This window comes from Lathamus discolor, chromosome W, assembly GCF_037157495.1.
Source record: "Lathamus discolor isolate bLatDis1 chromosome W, bLatDis1.hap1, whole genome shotgun sequence".
NCBI classification, from domain to species: Eukaryota; Metazoa; Chordata; class Aves; order Psittaciformes; family Psittacidae; genus Lathamus; species Lathamus discolor.
In genome coordinates, this window is record NC_088908.1 from 32,793,679 (window position 1) to 32,809,826 (window position 16,148).

Below are 16,148 nucleotides of genomic sequence, written 5' to 3' on the forward strand. Positions count from 1 at the left end.
AACACAAGGGACCTTGCTGCTCAGATCACACTCAGTCTGATGGGTTATCAATGAAAAGAAGGTGTTTGAGCTCAGATTATTTCCCAAACTGTTGTTTGTAGGCAAAAGGAGGATGAGAATACCCTGTTTCTTTGTAAATCTCTGTTGGCCCCAGCATGTTATCAACATTGCAGGGTCTGCACCAGTACTGTTGGGTGAGGGTGGACTGCTGAATTTTTGGCAAGGACTTGGTGGTGGTTATATGGACCAGTTGTCCTAATGAGGGCAAGTCACACCTGTAGACTTTATTTCACCAAATCTAGCTACACTAGAAGCAAATAAGCACTAACTTGGTGAGGATGAACAGAAATTCTGGTGCATGATAGACTTGTTCCTGTTCATGTATGTGTATGAAAACATTGGTTTAAAATAGCCTGTTCCTTTTCAGCTTGACTTGCCTGTATTCCCACTGTGTTTTTCCACACACCTTGCTTTCCTTCTGCCTCTATGTGACATCCCTGGTGCTATGATATTGGTCTTTGGGGAAGTCTCCTTGGCAGCTTGGGAGCTACCCCTCTGTGGAATGGTATCTGCCAGCAACACGAGATGAGTACACGGGCTTCCCTAATGTCCTTTCTTCCCCTGCTTCTGGTCATAAATACAAGCCTCTTGGTCTTCAGTGGTTCAGATTGTGCTGATGTTTTTCTTGCCTTATCTCTTATAGGGAAAATTCATTGGAGAAGCAAAACTGCTTAGGAGTTGTGGTTGCAGAAAAGGGAAAAATGCTCAAGTGAAAAACTTGGATCAGGTCAGTCAATATGTACCTTAACTGGTGGAAAAATAAGAATGTATTAACATCTGTTTGATTTGAACTGTGCTGTTGCATATCAGCATTCCTGGACACAAAGTCCTTGGCATGGCTGACAATGACATTAATGTTTTTGTATTTGTTATTTGTCAAAAAACCCTCAAGCAAGATCAGGGATTCATTGCAGTAGGAGTTGTTAATGCCCTAGCCTGACTTATTCCCATCTCATTTATTTATTCATTAATTCTGTTTCTTTATAAAAATCCACTCTAGGCAATGCCTTTCTTAAAGAATATTGCACTTCCTTGCTGGCTAAATGCATGCAACCTTTGGTCTCATACTGTAGCTGCCTGGATGTGTGATAGTTACAGAGAAACGTGCCATTTGTTGAATACTTTTGTTCTGAAGTGACACCATCACAAGAACATTCTTTATTGAGGTTCCTCATGATATATGTGTAAGAAGTTTTTCACAAACTGATGGCAAGGTGTCAATATTCATTACTTGGAATGAATGGCCCCTTATTCTAAAATTGGTCAAATTGACATCAGTGAGACCAGTTCTAGGGTTCAGTAATTGTAAGCAAGATGGACTGCACTCTGAATGACAGCCAGCTGGTGGTCACTTCCTACCTCCTACTATTTTGCACTTATTCATAGAATAATATGATATGATATGATATATAATAATATGATAATATAATATTCAGACCAGTCAAGTTTGTCCCTGTCAAAATTTTCAGTTATTATGGCCTTCTGGCTTTGAGGCTACAGAGAAGTTTGAATCCAGAGATCATTATTTCCAAGGATGAAACAAAATTTAATTTGAGCAGAAACATTTTATAAATATTGGGTCGTCCAATGTTAAATGTAGTAGAGTGAAGCAGTTGATCTCGTATCAAATAACTTTGCTTTCTCATGTACCTTGTGACCAGGTACAGACCTGAAGCAGATTCAGTGTCCATAAAGCTCCAGGAACTCCCAGTAATTTACTGATGGGAAAAAAGATAAATTTTCAGGAGGAAAAATGTTTTTCATTTTCAACATGCATGTTCATCAACCCTAATTAATAATGGTGTCTCTGAGCCTCATTTTGTTAATGTCTGTTAATATCTATCTATCCTGCAGTGGGCTCTGTTGTGAGGAATGTTGGTCACACTTATAAATGCTTTGTAGTATTGAGTCTTTCATTGATTTTTTTTTTCTTTATTATTTAATTAGTATTTTCAAAATTACAAATTCATTGTCATGAGCTATACTATCAGTTCACCATCAAGACAAGGATTCATATAACTTTTCTTTAAAGAATAGCTACCTATTTTCTCAAATACAAGCTTAATTTTCTTATGTTGATGTTCTAACACATCAGGAGAAAATTGATTTAGAAATGAACACTTTTACCAAATTTGTTTGTTGGGTTTTTTTGTATTTTGATGTACTCTGGTTGAATCACTCTTGATTTACAACAGGACTAGAGCAGTGTCAAACTGCTTGTGGTAGAGATTAATAATTCAATGGGAACATCTTGATTGCAGAGAGGTTTTACAAAAGCTATCTCTAACAAACTCTGAGTGTTGGACCTAAAAATCATTGATCTCAATACTTTAATTATAGGCAATAGCTTTTGGAGGGAAAAAAAAATCCTGTTCTCTTTTAAGTTTTCTGGCACAGTGATAAATTATTCTTTGTGTTTGGTTACTTTCTGAAATCTAATTTTTAATGTCTAGTGATGTGTTGACCATCTCAGTAATTCTTTTTTGCTATATCAGCATTAACTATTGGGCAAGTGTAAAGCTCATTTGTCATGCCCCTGACAGGGTCTTGTCTGTAATTCAGGGGACAGGAGGTGGATGGGGAGGAAACTAGTACAGGAGGGTGGGTGGCAGTGTGGAATGTCTGTAAATGCAGGACCTCAGCTCAGCTTATGAATTATCCCCCGGGCCCTATAGATAAACACAGACATCAGCTAGGAAAGGCAAACACTTGCCAATGATTGTAGGCTAATCCTTCAGGACACTAACTACCAGAAAAGCAAGGAAGCATTAGGAACAGCTTGTTGCACTTTGTGAAGGGGAAAAACACTGCATTAGATTTAGTTTTGTTTGCAGAGCTTTACCCCCTCCTCCTGCACCCTGTCTCAGATTTTAAAGATTTGCTTTCATTGTTGTTGTTGTGGGATTTTTCTTTCTTTTTTATTGGTCTTGGTTTGTGTTTTCCTGTGATGCCTCTGTAAAGTGTGAAAATGCAACTTAGTTTTCATTTTCATGAATGTATGCATAAATAGGTATGTGGCATTTATACCATTAACTATTTAAAGTTTTAGGACTAACCAGCTACTTTTTGGCTTTTTTTTTTCTTTTTGTGTGTGAAAGGTGATGCTTTTATTATACTGTTGCTTATTATTTGAGGTGTGTTGTTGCGTAAGAATGGCAATCCTGGATTAGGATTTCCTTGTGCTAAGTAGTATATTAACATAAAGCAGGAAAGATGGTTCCTGGGGAGTGATTTTGTTTGTGTATTTTCTGAGGAAAGCAAAACGTCATGATTAATAATGATTAACCCGATCCTTGCCAACATGAACTGGATTCACCATTCACTAAATAATTACTCTGCAGCATGGATACCATTTCCAGAGAGAGCATACATTTGTCATATTAAAACAAAAAACAGACATACAGAAGGATAGGAGGACCTGACTTCTCAGTGACACTTGAGCTCACAGGAGCCACCAGAAAATTTAAGCAAAGAGAAAAAAATTAAAAAATCAAAGGATAAGAGCAGTTAAACATTCATGAGCCACCTATGTTTTGGGGGAAGCAAGAGAAAACAAATAAAACCCAATCCTGAGAAGGCAGAGCTGCATGTGCTGAGATTATGAAGCACTTTGCTACTTCTGGTTCTCAAGCTTATGCATATCTCTAATATGCATGTTACTTGTCCACCCACACATTTTTTATTATTAGTGATATAATAGTAGTATTATATTATACTTAAGTTATTGGACTGTTTTTATCTCAACCTGTGGGAATTATATTCTTTTGATTCTCCTCACTATCCCTCTGGGAGTGGGGGGAAGAAGGGGGGGGGGGGGGAGTGAGCAAGCAGCTGCATGGTTCTGAGTTACCAGCTAGGCTTAAATCATGACAAAGAGGTGCTCCAGCCCTCCGATCATTTTTGTGGCCCTCCTCGGGACCCTCTTCAACAGCTCCATGACTGTCCTGCACTGAGGACTCCAGAGCTGGACACACTACTCTAGGTGGGGTCTCACTAGAGCAAAATCACCTCCCTTGACCAGCTGGCCACACTTCTTGGGATGCAGCCCAAGATATGATTTGCCTTCTGGGGTGCAAGTGCACATTCCCAGCTCATACCTAATCTTTCATCAACCACTACGCCCAAGTCCTCCTCAGGGGTACTCTCAATCCCTTCATCCCCCAGCCTGTATTGACACCAGGGGTTGCCCTGACCGGGGTGCAGGACCCAATACTTGACCCCATTGAAACTCATGAGGTTCACATGGGCCTACCTCTCAAATGGTTTAAGTACCACTAGATAGCTTCCCGTCCCTTGAGCATATCAAATGCACCACTCAGGTTCATGTCATATGGAAACATTCTGATGATGCACTCAATCCCACTATGTTATTGACGAAGATATTAAACAGTACTGGTCTCCCAATATGGACCTGTCCTTGGTTCAGCAGTAGCAGTCATTTTTTCTCCTTCTTAGTAGCTGGTGCAGTGCTGTGTTTTTGACTTTCAGCCTGGGAACAATGCTGATAACACCGATGTTTTTAGTTGTTCCTAAGTAATGCTTACTCTGACCAAGGACTTTCTCAGTCTCATTCTCTGCAAGGGAGGAGGGAAAGCTGGAAGGAAGCAGAGACAGGACACCTGACCCAAACTATCCAAAGGGGTATTCCATACCAAAACACATCATGCCCAGTATATAAACTGGGGGGATTTACCCAGAAGGCCCAGACTGCTGCTCGGGTCAGGCAGTGGCGGGTGGTGAGCGGTTGTATTCTCTCCCCTTCTTATTTCCCTTATCATTATTATTATTGGTGGCAGCAGTAGTAGACTTGTATTATACCTTAGTTACTGGACTGTTCTTATCTCAACCCCCGTGAGTTACATTATTTTGATTCTCCTCCCAACTACTCCGGGAGTAGGGGGAGGAAGAATCATAGAATAGTTAGGGATGGAAGGGACCTCAAGATTATCCAGTTTCAACCCCGCTGCCATGGGCAGGGACACCTCACATTAAACCATGTCAAACAAGTCTCTGTCCAAAATGGCTTTGAACACCACCAGGGATGGAGCATTCGCAACTTCCCTGGGCAACCCATTCCAGTGCCTCACCAACCTAACAGTAAAGAATTTTCTCCTTATATCCAATCTAAACTTCCCCTGTTTAAGTTTTAACCCGTTACCCCTTGTCCTATCACTATAGACCCTAATGATGAGTCCCTCCCCAGCATCCCTATAGGCCCCTTCAGATACTGGAAGGCTGCTATGAGGTCTCCAAGCAGCCTTCTCTGCTCCAGGCTGAACAGCCCCATCTTTCTCAACCTATATTCATACAGGAGGTGCTCCAGTCCCCTGATTATCCTCATGGCCCTCCTCTGGACTTGTTCCAAGAGTTCCATGTCCTTTTCATGTTGAGGACACCAGAACTGTGCACAATACGTGAGGCCTCATGAGAGCAGAGTGAGAGATCCAGGGGCAGGATCACCTCCTTCGACCTGATCATGCTCCTTTTGATGCAGCCCAGGATACGGTTGGCTTTCTGGGCTGCGAGCACACACTGCTGGCTCATGTTCATTTTCTCATTGACCAACACCCCCAAGTCCTTCTCCACAGGGTTGCTCCGAATCTCTTCTTGGTCCAACCTGTAGCTGTGACTGGGATTGCTCTGACCCAGGTGTAGGACCTTGCACTTGGCATGGTTAAAATTCATAAAGTTGGCACCAGCCCACCTTACAGGCATGTCAAGGTCCCTCTGGATGGCATTCCTTCCCTCCAGCATATCAACCGGACCACACAGCTTGGTGTCATCGGCAAACTTGCTGAGGGCGCACTCATTCCCACTGTCCATGTCACCGACAAAGATGTTGAACAAGAGCTGTCCCAACACTGATCCCTGAGGGACACCACTCGTTACCGGTCTCCAGCCGGACATTGAGCCATTGACCACAACTCCTTGCGTGCAGCCATCCAAACAGTTCTTTATCCACCAAGTGGTCCACCTATCAAATTGATGTCTCTCTGGTTTTGAGACAAGGATGTCGTGTGGGACAGTGTTGAATGCTTTGCACAAGTCCAGGTAGATGACATCAACTGCTCTACCCCTGTCTGTCAGTTCTGTAGCCCCATCATAGAAGGCCACCAAATTGGTCAGGCAGGATTTCCACTTAGTGAAGCCCTGCTGGCTGACACCAAGCACCTTGTTGTTTTTCATGTGCCTTAGCATGCCTTCCAGGAGAATCTGCTCCAAGATTTTGCCAGGCACAGAGGTGAGACTGACTGGTCTGTAATTCCCCGGGTCTTCCATTTTCCCCTTCTTGAAAATGGGGGTTATATTTCCCTTTATCCAGTCGTCGGGAAATTCACCTGACTGCCATGATTTTTCAAATATGATGGCCAGTGGCTTAGCAACTTTATTTGCTAGCTCCTTCAGGACCTGCGGATGGATTTCATCAGGTCCCATGGACATGTGTACCTTCAGGTTCCTAAGTTGGCCTCGAACCAGATCCTCTCCTACAGTAGGCCTAGTGTCTTCATTGTCACAATCCCTGCATCTGCCTTCTGAGACTTGGGTGGTGTGGTCAGAGCATTTGCCAGTGAAGACTGAGTCATTCAGAATCTCAGCCTTCTCCAAATCCAGGATAGCCAGTTCTCCAAGTTAACCAAGGCTGCCCTGGAACGTTACATTTCCAACCAGCCCTTCCCTGTTTGTGAGCACGAGGTCAAGCATGGCACTTCTCCTTGTCAGCTCCTCTATTACTTGCAGAAGGAAGTTGTCTTCCACACAATCAAGGATCCTCCTGGATTGCCATACCATCCCTCCAAAAGATGTCAGGGTGGTTGAAGTCCCCCATGAGGACAAGGGCCTGTGAGCGTGAGGCTGTTCCTATCTGTCTTTAGAGTGCTTCATCCACGGAGTCCTCTTGATCAGGCAGTGTGTAACAGATCCCCACAATAATGTCTCCCATAGCTGTTCTCCCTTTAACCCTGACCCACAAACTCTCTGTAAACTGATCACCTGTCCCCAGACAGAGTTCCATGCTTTCCAGCCTATCCCTAACATAAATAGCAACTCCCCCTCCCTGCCTGCCAGGCCTGTCTTTTCTAAAGAGCCTGTAACCTTCCATTCCAACACTCCAGTCATAGGAGCCATCCCACCATGTTTCTGGGATGCCTATTATATCATACCCCGTAGACGTTCGTTCATACATCTCTAATTCCTCTTGTTTGTTCCCCATACTACAGGCATTTGTATAGAGGCATCTGAGCTGAGCTCCAAATGAAGCCCGCTCATTGGCTGGAGCAGCTGGAATATCTCTACATTGCACCAAGTATTTATTATAGGTGCTGGTAACTGACTGGGTGTGTTGGGATGGAATGATGCCCCCTTCCCCCAACATATCTAGTTTAAAGCCTCCTTGACCAGTCTGGCAAGCCTCCTACCAAAACTGCTCTTCCCCTTCTTTGTCAGACCAGCTCCATCAGCCCCCAGTAGACCTGGCCTACTAACTTGGGTCCCATGTTCAAGATGCCCAAACCCCTGACTATGGCAGCACTGTTCTAACCATTTATTTACCTGGCCAATCCTCCTAGCCCTTTTAGGGTCCTCCCCTGTGTCCTGGAGAATTGACTAAAAGACAATCTGAGCTCCAGAGCCCCTAACCACCTCTCCCAGGGGTCTGTAGTCCTTCTTTATGTTCTCCAGGCTACTACTATCTATATCACTAGCACCCACATGGATTACTAGAACTGGTTAATAGTCAGCAGGACTTAGTAGAGCAGGCAGCCTCTCTGCAACATCTTTGATCTGTGCCCCTGGTAGGCAACACACCTCCCTTGAGACTGGGTCAGGCTGACAGATGGGTGCCTCTGTGTCTTTCAAAGTAGAGTCCCCTAGTACTACGACCCGCCACTTTTTCCTGGCAGCACCAGTAGAAATTTTCTTTAGCAGTGCACCAGCTGATTGTTTCTTGTGTGTGTTTCCTCATCAGCCCCCTGCAGGAAAGCAAAGCAGTTCTGGGTGGGGACAACAGATTTAGGAGGAAACCCCTGTGAAATAAGAACTCACTCCTCTAAACGAGATAACAAGGTTTTATTGAGGGACCAAGTCAATAAAGCAAAAGCAACAGCGCGGGGTGCATGACTGTAGCCAGAGGGGCCAGTGATTAGTATTTGTTACAGGTTTATATACTTTCACTATTGCATTAGTCACATACATATTCATAATTCCCATGTATAGGCGGGGAATATTATAACTAGCCCCAGGAACTTATTATCATAAGTTTCCTCTTCTTGGCGTCTGCACACTGCTCTCCCGTGATTGTGGGCAGGGGTCTTGAGGATGAAGTAAACAGTCTTCCTCCTGTGAGTAGGGGTCTTCAAGATGAAGTAAGCAGTCTTCCTCACAGTGTACTTTTCACCTTTGGCACAGTTGGACGCCCCAGTAATCACACAACTAGCTGAAACCAGCTATATCTGTAATTCTTCTGATAACTAGCAAAGATTTAAAACAGTGTGACCTTCCTGCAAAATTTATTGCAGGATGGGCAGACAAGGAGTATCCCAAGCTAGCAGATGTTTGGGAGGCTCTGTCTCTAAACTAACTGAGAAGTAGACGGATGGTGTGAAATAACTCATTCATGTTTAGTGGCGCCACTAAATCCTGTTATCTCACCACAAACTTATAACACAAACATTGTTCTTTAAAGCTAAAGATACTTTAGACTAGTGTGAAACAATTAACTCATGTTTAGTGGGGCCACTAAATTCCACAGACTTACAACATAAACATTGTTCTCTTTCTACAACCTAAGTTAAGCTAAAAAGTACTTTAACTCTATGTTTTCCAGGCACTAGCTTTTCTTATATCAAGCCCACCCCCCTTCTTTCTTTTACCTTTACAAATTCTTTTGATATGTGCCTCCATTTTGCTCAAGAGTTCTGTCCCTTTTTAACTTGTCTAATCTTGTGTCTTTAGCGAGCTTTGTTTCTGTTATTGTAAACTCTTACAGTTATATCCACATAACCACACCTATAATTTGCAAAAGCCAATACATTTATGTGTTTATCACACCCCTTACTTTTAATTGTCCTCTTCCTCCTTTTTTTTTTTTTGTTTGGTTTGTGTTTTTTTTTGTTGTTGTTGTTGCTGTTTCCCAGCTTCCTGGGTTAATGGCCTCCTTTCCTCCATGAACTACAGGGGATGCTTGAGGCCCCTGCACAGTTTGAGCCTGGAGCAAGCAGTCTTACTTCTTCTCAGGTTCCCTGACATCTTGCAGCCTATTAATAGCATCCCACAGGTCAGCCACCTGCTGCAGGAGGACCCCCACCAGGAAGTACCGAGTGCAACCCTGCCCATTGTGCACCCTCCCCTCACAAGACCAGTTCAGGCACTCTCTACACTCCGAGCTCTGCACTGCAGTTTCCCCTCTCAATGGCTCTGTCTGGGTGCCTACGCTGGCTACCACCTGGGCAGCCAGAGCAGACCTCCCAGACCAAGCCCTAATCATACAAGTACTCACACTCCAGCCCACCTCACCATACTTCCTGGGGCAGGGGGTTTTAATCCAACAGGGCTGGTGCTGCTCCTCCTGGCTGTGCCCCCTGTGAATCAGCCGCTCGTGTCAGCTGAGCTGCCGACTCCTGGGAAGTCCTGTCGAGGACTTGAGGCTCCCTTGGTGACCCTTGCTGCTCTGAGTTGAGGGTCCTGGATGCTGAGCTTCCCCCCACTCAGGTGTTGAAGGCATCCTCTCTCAAGCTACTCACCTCAGCAATTCATATACTGTGTCTCTATGCTCTTCCAAGGATACCTGTCCTTACTTCCACTGCCTTCTTGCCCTTTAGTTTGACCAGCAGGTCTCGACTCAGCCATGCCAGCCTCTTGCCTTCCTTACCTGATTTCTTACACCTGGGGATCGTGAGCTCTTATGCTTTATGGAAAGCATCCTTAAAGGTCTGCCATCTCTGTTCTGTTTCCTTGTCACTGAGGGCAGTTTCCCAGGGTGTCGTATTGACTAACTCCTTGAAGAGATGGAAGTGGGCTTTCCTAAAATTCAGGGTCCTGACTATACTCTTTGCCTGTCCCACCTCCCTCAGGACTGTGAACTCCACAAGTGCATGATTACTGTAGCCCAAGCTGCCTCCAATTTAGACATCACTGATTAGCTCACTTGCATTGGTGACCATCAGGTCCAGTATTGTATTCCCCCTGGAAGGGCTGGCTATTCCCTGGCTTAATAAGTTTTCCTCGATGAACTCCAGGAGTCTCTTGGATTGCCCACAGCTTGCTGTGTCAGAATTATTTTATTTTTTTTTCCTTTTTTTCCAAATTCGAAATCTCTTGCTCTCAATGGGATCTGATTGGAGACAAGCAGTATTTGACCAAGGGACTCATCAGCTGCCTTTTCTCTGGATCTCCCAATTTCATACAGCAGTTGTGCTTTGGTCATTGCTGAATCTAGTGCTAAGCATCTGTGTTCTGGTGGCTGGGAATTTTGTTTGCTTGTTTGTTTTATTTTCATTCATCTGTTGGTTGGAATTAAAGTAATAGTAGTTGTGAAATTGAAGTTGAGTGGATAAATCCCCATTCTTTGGACTTGTGTAATTTTTGGAGGCATGATGTTATGAAATAAGCTTCCTAAATGTAAGCTTTCAAACAAAAGAGATAGATTGAGATTATGGTTGTCCTTTACAAGTTCAGCTGTAATAGGTTTGTGTTGCAGTGGGTTACACTTCCCTATATACAGTGCCATTGAGAAGATATTTCTAATGACTTTTTATAATCACTTATTTCCTTTTTTCACTCATTTTATGTATAGTCTTGTACTCACTTCAAGAGTTTCTCACCTTGCTGCCTCCTCTTGCAGTTCATGTTAATTTCAAAATGGGTTGTGTTGCCTTTAAAGTGTAGCACAGTGTAGACTGAAGTTCAATAGAGCCTTTCCTTTCTAATGGGGGGGGGGGGGGGGGGCAAAAAGCTCATACTGCCTTTTTTTTTTTTTCCAGGAAAGGCTTCAGATCAGAAATGGAAGTCGTCAAATAGACTTTTTTTTTTAATTATTATTTTTTTCTTTTGAGGCAGTTCTGAATGTGTGCTTTAACACTGGGCCCTGCCCGTGTAACATCAAGTGATGTAAAGCTTAGCACCTTTTCTAGTGAGTGATGATGCTGTGGCACTTTCCCTCCTGAGTTGGAGCATGCAAGTCCTGGCAATGATATTTTGTCTAGGCTCTCATTCAGGATATGTATTCTGCCAGCTTGACTTGTGTTCCACCTTCAAGGTGGGTTCATTTTGGTGGTAGATGAAGGGAAGCTGTATGATTTTGAAAAACAATTTGAGAGCCCTCTGAATGAAAAGTGCTTCAAACATGAAAAAATTAGTGTTATCAAATTGTCATCGTCAGCATCAAATCCTGAATTTGAAAGGGTCATTTGTACTTCTCAAAGGCAAACAGGTAGCAGCATACTAAAAGAGAACTAAAGCATCTGAAGAGAAACTACACCTTGGCTTTCCTGGCACCATCTCTGCACTACCAGCATAGAGAAGGGAAGAGCTCACCTCCCCTGTGTTGAACTTGCCTCTTTCCCATCTTCTGGTCTCAAATTTGCTTTGCAGGCAGATTGGATTCAGTCTTGTTAAGCTCTGTAGGACTCACCAGGTCCTGTGCTGGTGTCTGGCAGTAGCATCAGCAGCAACTTGGGAGGCACAGAGATGTGAGGGCAATACTGTAATTCCATGTAAAATATAAACGTGGCACTGGGTCACCCATAATTAGCCAATTGTTTTGAGTGAAAAACCACCTGTTTGTTTAAAATGATCCCATGTGTGAGAGAGAAGGCAATCTTACCTGCATGGCTGCCAAAGCACCAAACCCACCCTTTGGTTTCATCACCAGATACAGTTTTCATCCCTGTGTTTAACTCTCAGTATTTTTGGTGCTGTAAGCATACACCTGTTTGGTAGTTCTAGAGTTGAATTCATGAAGAACTGGGGGAACATGGAGATTGAAATGATACAGCTTCCCAAGTCAGACCTGTTTCTCACCACAATTCTCCTGCATTCCTTAATTTGTGCAAAGCTTCATCCCCCATCTTGTGGCTGGTGGACCGAGCCAGAGAAGCACATCCAAGTTTCTGTCTGTAGATACAGGCCTGATGCACTCCAGAAGGAAAAAATGAGCTATCAGATACATGAGAACCAAGCCAATTAAATGTCTGAGTAGTGTTTCAATAGTGAACATGGGGGGCCTCTGAAATTTTCCATTAGCTGTAATAATGCCAATTACTTTGCCAGTTGCTGATTCCACTGATTTGTTTAGAGAAGTCATGCTTTGGCCTCTTGCCTGGGCTGATGGGCTTTGGTTATGCTGACTGTTCATTTTCAGAGCATCTCTATCTTTTTTTCCTTGTGCTTCTCTCTTCCCTGGGCCCAGGTCAAATCCCAGAATAGCCCTCTTCCCCCTGTACTTGCTTTGAGATGGGGCAAGATGTTGTTAAAGGGTCATGAGGTTTTGGGGAGCAAGAGATGCTGCTGTTGTTCCCAACTACTCTGTGAATGCAAAGATGATCTTCCCCTTCTGTCACTGAGTTTAAAAAACAAAGAATTGTTCCAAGAAGCCAAACAGCTTCTCAAGCAGTGGGCAGTTGGGATCTGCTGGGGATGGTGGCTCTGAAGATGACTGCTTTTGTCTCAGGGAGAGAAAGATGAACCTTTTATCTCTCCAGATGGCAAAGGCACACAAGGACACGTGCACTCAAAGCGAGTCTCCCCGGAAAATTAGTGGGAATTTTTCATTACTGTTTACATTCAAGTCCATGGAAATTATTGAGTGTCTCCATAGTCACTTTGCACATGAGCTGTGATTCTTTTCCTGCTAATTGGGGAAGAGGGCTAATCATGGGCAGTTAAGGAATGCATCTGCCTGACTGACAACTTGAATGTAAACCACAGATATCTTTGAGAGATTTTAAAAGCTGGTTGAATTCCCTTCCCTAACCACTCGGGTCAGGGCTGGGAAGAGTTGGATGCTGTTTCCTCCTACATGAGATACCAAGGGATACCTGAAAGGTGTGTAACATCTTCCCTTCCCTTTCATTTTCCTGTAACAGCAACTGCCATCTCTAGAGCCCCCGTGATGCACATACCAGCCTTGCTCTCAGCTGCCTCATGGTTTTGGTGGCTTATGCTCAGCTCAGCTTTGTTTCCCAGCTTATCTTGACAGCCAGCTCCCATGTGCGGGTTCCTGGAGAGCACTGCAAGCAGGGAGCAATAGCAAAGCTATAATAGCACCATTCTGGCCAACACAGGACTGTGAGTATTTAAGCACTGATGAAGAGCAGATAGTTCATGCAGGGCTTTCTTGTGTACCTGGTATACCCTGGCCTTTTGATCCCAGGAAGCTGGTGAGGTAAAATGAGCACATCCTCAACAGGGTGCAGCAAAACTTGTTTCTAGCCATCCCTGGGGAAGGCAAAGGAGTCCCCAGAAACATGATCTGCCACATAAAGTATCAGCTAGATCTAAGGCTCTCTGTTCATACCCTGCTATCTGTTTCAGCTTTGCAGCTGACAAATATATGTAACACTCTTTGCATTCCCAGCATCTGGCCTGCGATAGATCATCTCGACAATGGCTTTCTGGATGCCTTTCTCTAGAGTAGTATACTTGGCCGAACGACTCATAACATCGTCCTTGTATGGAAATCTTTCTTTCACAGCTGCCATCAGCCGCTTCCAAAGGCTGAGGGACTATTTCTCTCTTGCAATTGCTTTGTCAATTCTCCCTTCCCTAGCAAGTGATCCCAGCTGCTTGGCTTCTCTACCTTCTAGTTCGTGACCATCGGCCCCATTGTCCCAGCATCGGAGCAACCAGGTGATGATGTGGTCCCCTGGTTGATGGGTAAAATCTTTTCTCATACTCCATAGCTCTGTTGAGGTCCGAGGTCGAGAAGTCACCTCTTCTTCCTCTTCTTCCTCTAATTCATGTAATAATAACTCCTGATCAGATGCTCTCCTGGGGAGTAAGTGCACTGTTTCTTCATCTTGCTTCATCTTTCTTGCCTCTTTTTTGCTTTCCCCCTTGCCTACAGGGGCAACCGATATTGGCACGAATTGGTCCTCTGGTTTAGCTGCAGTGATTATCACTGTGGTTGGAGTGGCTGCAGCATCTGTTGTTGGTGTTTGGGTAGCTGCTCTACTTGTCGCTGGGCTTGGTGTAGTTGTGCTTGGAGTTGGAGTAGCTGTGTTATCTATTGTAGTCAGAGTTTGAGTAGCTGCTGTACTTGTCACTGGGGTTGGTGTAGTTGCTGTGCTTGGTGTTGGAGTAGCTGTGTTGTCTGTTGCTTTGCCATCACATCCAGACTCATTTTTTTCACCTTTGAAGGTGCTGGACGATGTTGAACAGGGCTCTGTAAGCATAGGCCAAGCCCCAGGACGTTGCCATGATTTGTCCATCTCTGGTATGAGCAGAATGACAACACACCTCGTTTAAGTGTTTTACTAATTTTTCTGGATGTTGCACTTGTTCAGTGGTGAAGTTCCAAAGCACTGGAGGGGCCCACTGGCCTAGATACTTGCCCATACTATCCCACACACCCTGCCACTCATGACTGTTCAGCCTTAGGGAAAATATAATGGTCTTCCAATATCACTGTCTAACTGTAGACAAGACCCAAAGCCAACTCTGCTTAACTTTCGAGGTCAGACAAAATGGTTGTGGGTAAAACATATTCTGTATGTGTGCCAACATGGTGATCCCCATCACAATCACCAGGCATGTCTCAAGTGTAACCAAAGGCCATTCAAAACTTTCAGAACTCTCAAATGATGCTGTAAATAGTCTGGTGGGGAGGCTGGGAAGGTAAGGGAATGTCTCCTTCACAGGTTGACCACCTGAAGAGGGGAAAAAAGATGTGTAATTGCTAATCACTTCTATTATACACCTCTCAAAGTATAGAGGTGGTGACCTCACTGGGAACGCAAGCCAGATCAGTTTCATGATCAATAATTCTATTGAATTACAAGTCATTACTATAAAGTATAATGAAACAAGAACCTTAGCCTAGGCCTCCCAGCCAATAAAAACTAAGACAGCAAATACTGGCTGTAAGTAAGGTATGACATGCTGAAACTCTTGAGATCAAGAGCAACAACTTTGAGAGCCAATAAATCAGCGCTGTGGCGAGTGACTTTTAATCTGAAACAATGAATAATTATCACAAATACGATAAGACACACTCCAGTCAGATCTGTCATTGTCTCAACCCTTCGGGCCCCACATTGTGCTCCAAAAAGAACTGTCGTGGTTTAAGCCCAGCCGGCAACCAAGAACCATGCAGCTGCTCACTCACTCCCCTCCTTCCTCCAAAAATACAACTGGATTTTGTAGTGTCACCAGGGGAGGAGGTGATGTGTGCTGAAGAAGCCCCACCATATAACAAACTTTCAGAAAGTGAAAACCATTATGCCTTGTTTACTGATGGGTCCTGCCATATTGTGGGAAAGCATCGGAGATGGAAGGCAGCTGTATGGAGTCCCCGATGACAGGTTGCAGAAACTGCTGAAGGAGAGGGTGAATCGATTCAGTTTGCAGAGGTGAAAGCCATCCAGTTGGCCCTGGACATTGCTGAACGAGAGAAGTGGCCAGTACTTTATCTCTCTACTGACTCAGGGATGGTGGCAAATGCCCTGTGGGGGTGGTTGCAACAATGGAAGCAGAGCAACTGGCAACGCAGAGGTCGACCCATCTGGGCTGCTGCACTGTGGCAAGATAGTGCTGCTCAGGTGCAGAACCTGGTGGTGAAGGTACGCCATGTAGATGCACATGTACCCAAGAGTTGGGCCACTGAGGAACACCAGAACAATCAACAAGTGGATAAAGCTGCTAAGACTGAAGTGGCTCAGATGGACTTAGATTGGCAACAAAAGGGAACATGGCAACATGGTGGGCCCATGACACTTCAGGCCATCAGGGCAGAGATGCAACATACAGATGGGCTCGTGATCGAGGGGTTTACTTAACAATGGACAATATTGCCTAGGTTATTCACGAGTGTGAAACATGCTACAATTAAGCAAGCTAAACAGTTAAAGCCTCTTTAGTATGGAGGACGATGGCTG

General features: G+C 44.3%; 1 protein-coding gene across 17 annotated transcripts in view; it reads left to right on the forward strand.

The window, feature by feature from the left end:
- Positions 1-16,148, forward strand: part of LOC136004410 (SET-binding protein-like) — a 347,514-nt gene that overhangs the window by 60,182 nt on the left and 271,184 nt on the right. For all 17 annotated transcript variants that reach the window (XM_065660874.1, XM_065660870.1, XM_065660879.1 and 14 more), the window contains one exon: positions 704-787. In XM_065660874.1, coding sequence (XP_065516946.1) covers positions 704-787 — 84 coding nt within the window. The remainder of the gene's footprint in view (positions 1-703; positions 788-16,148) is intronic.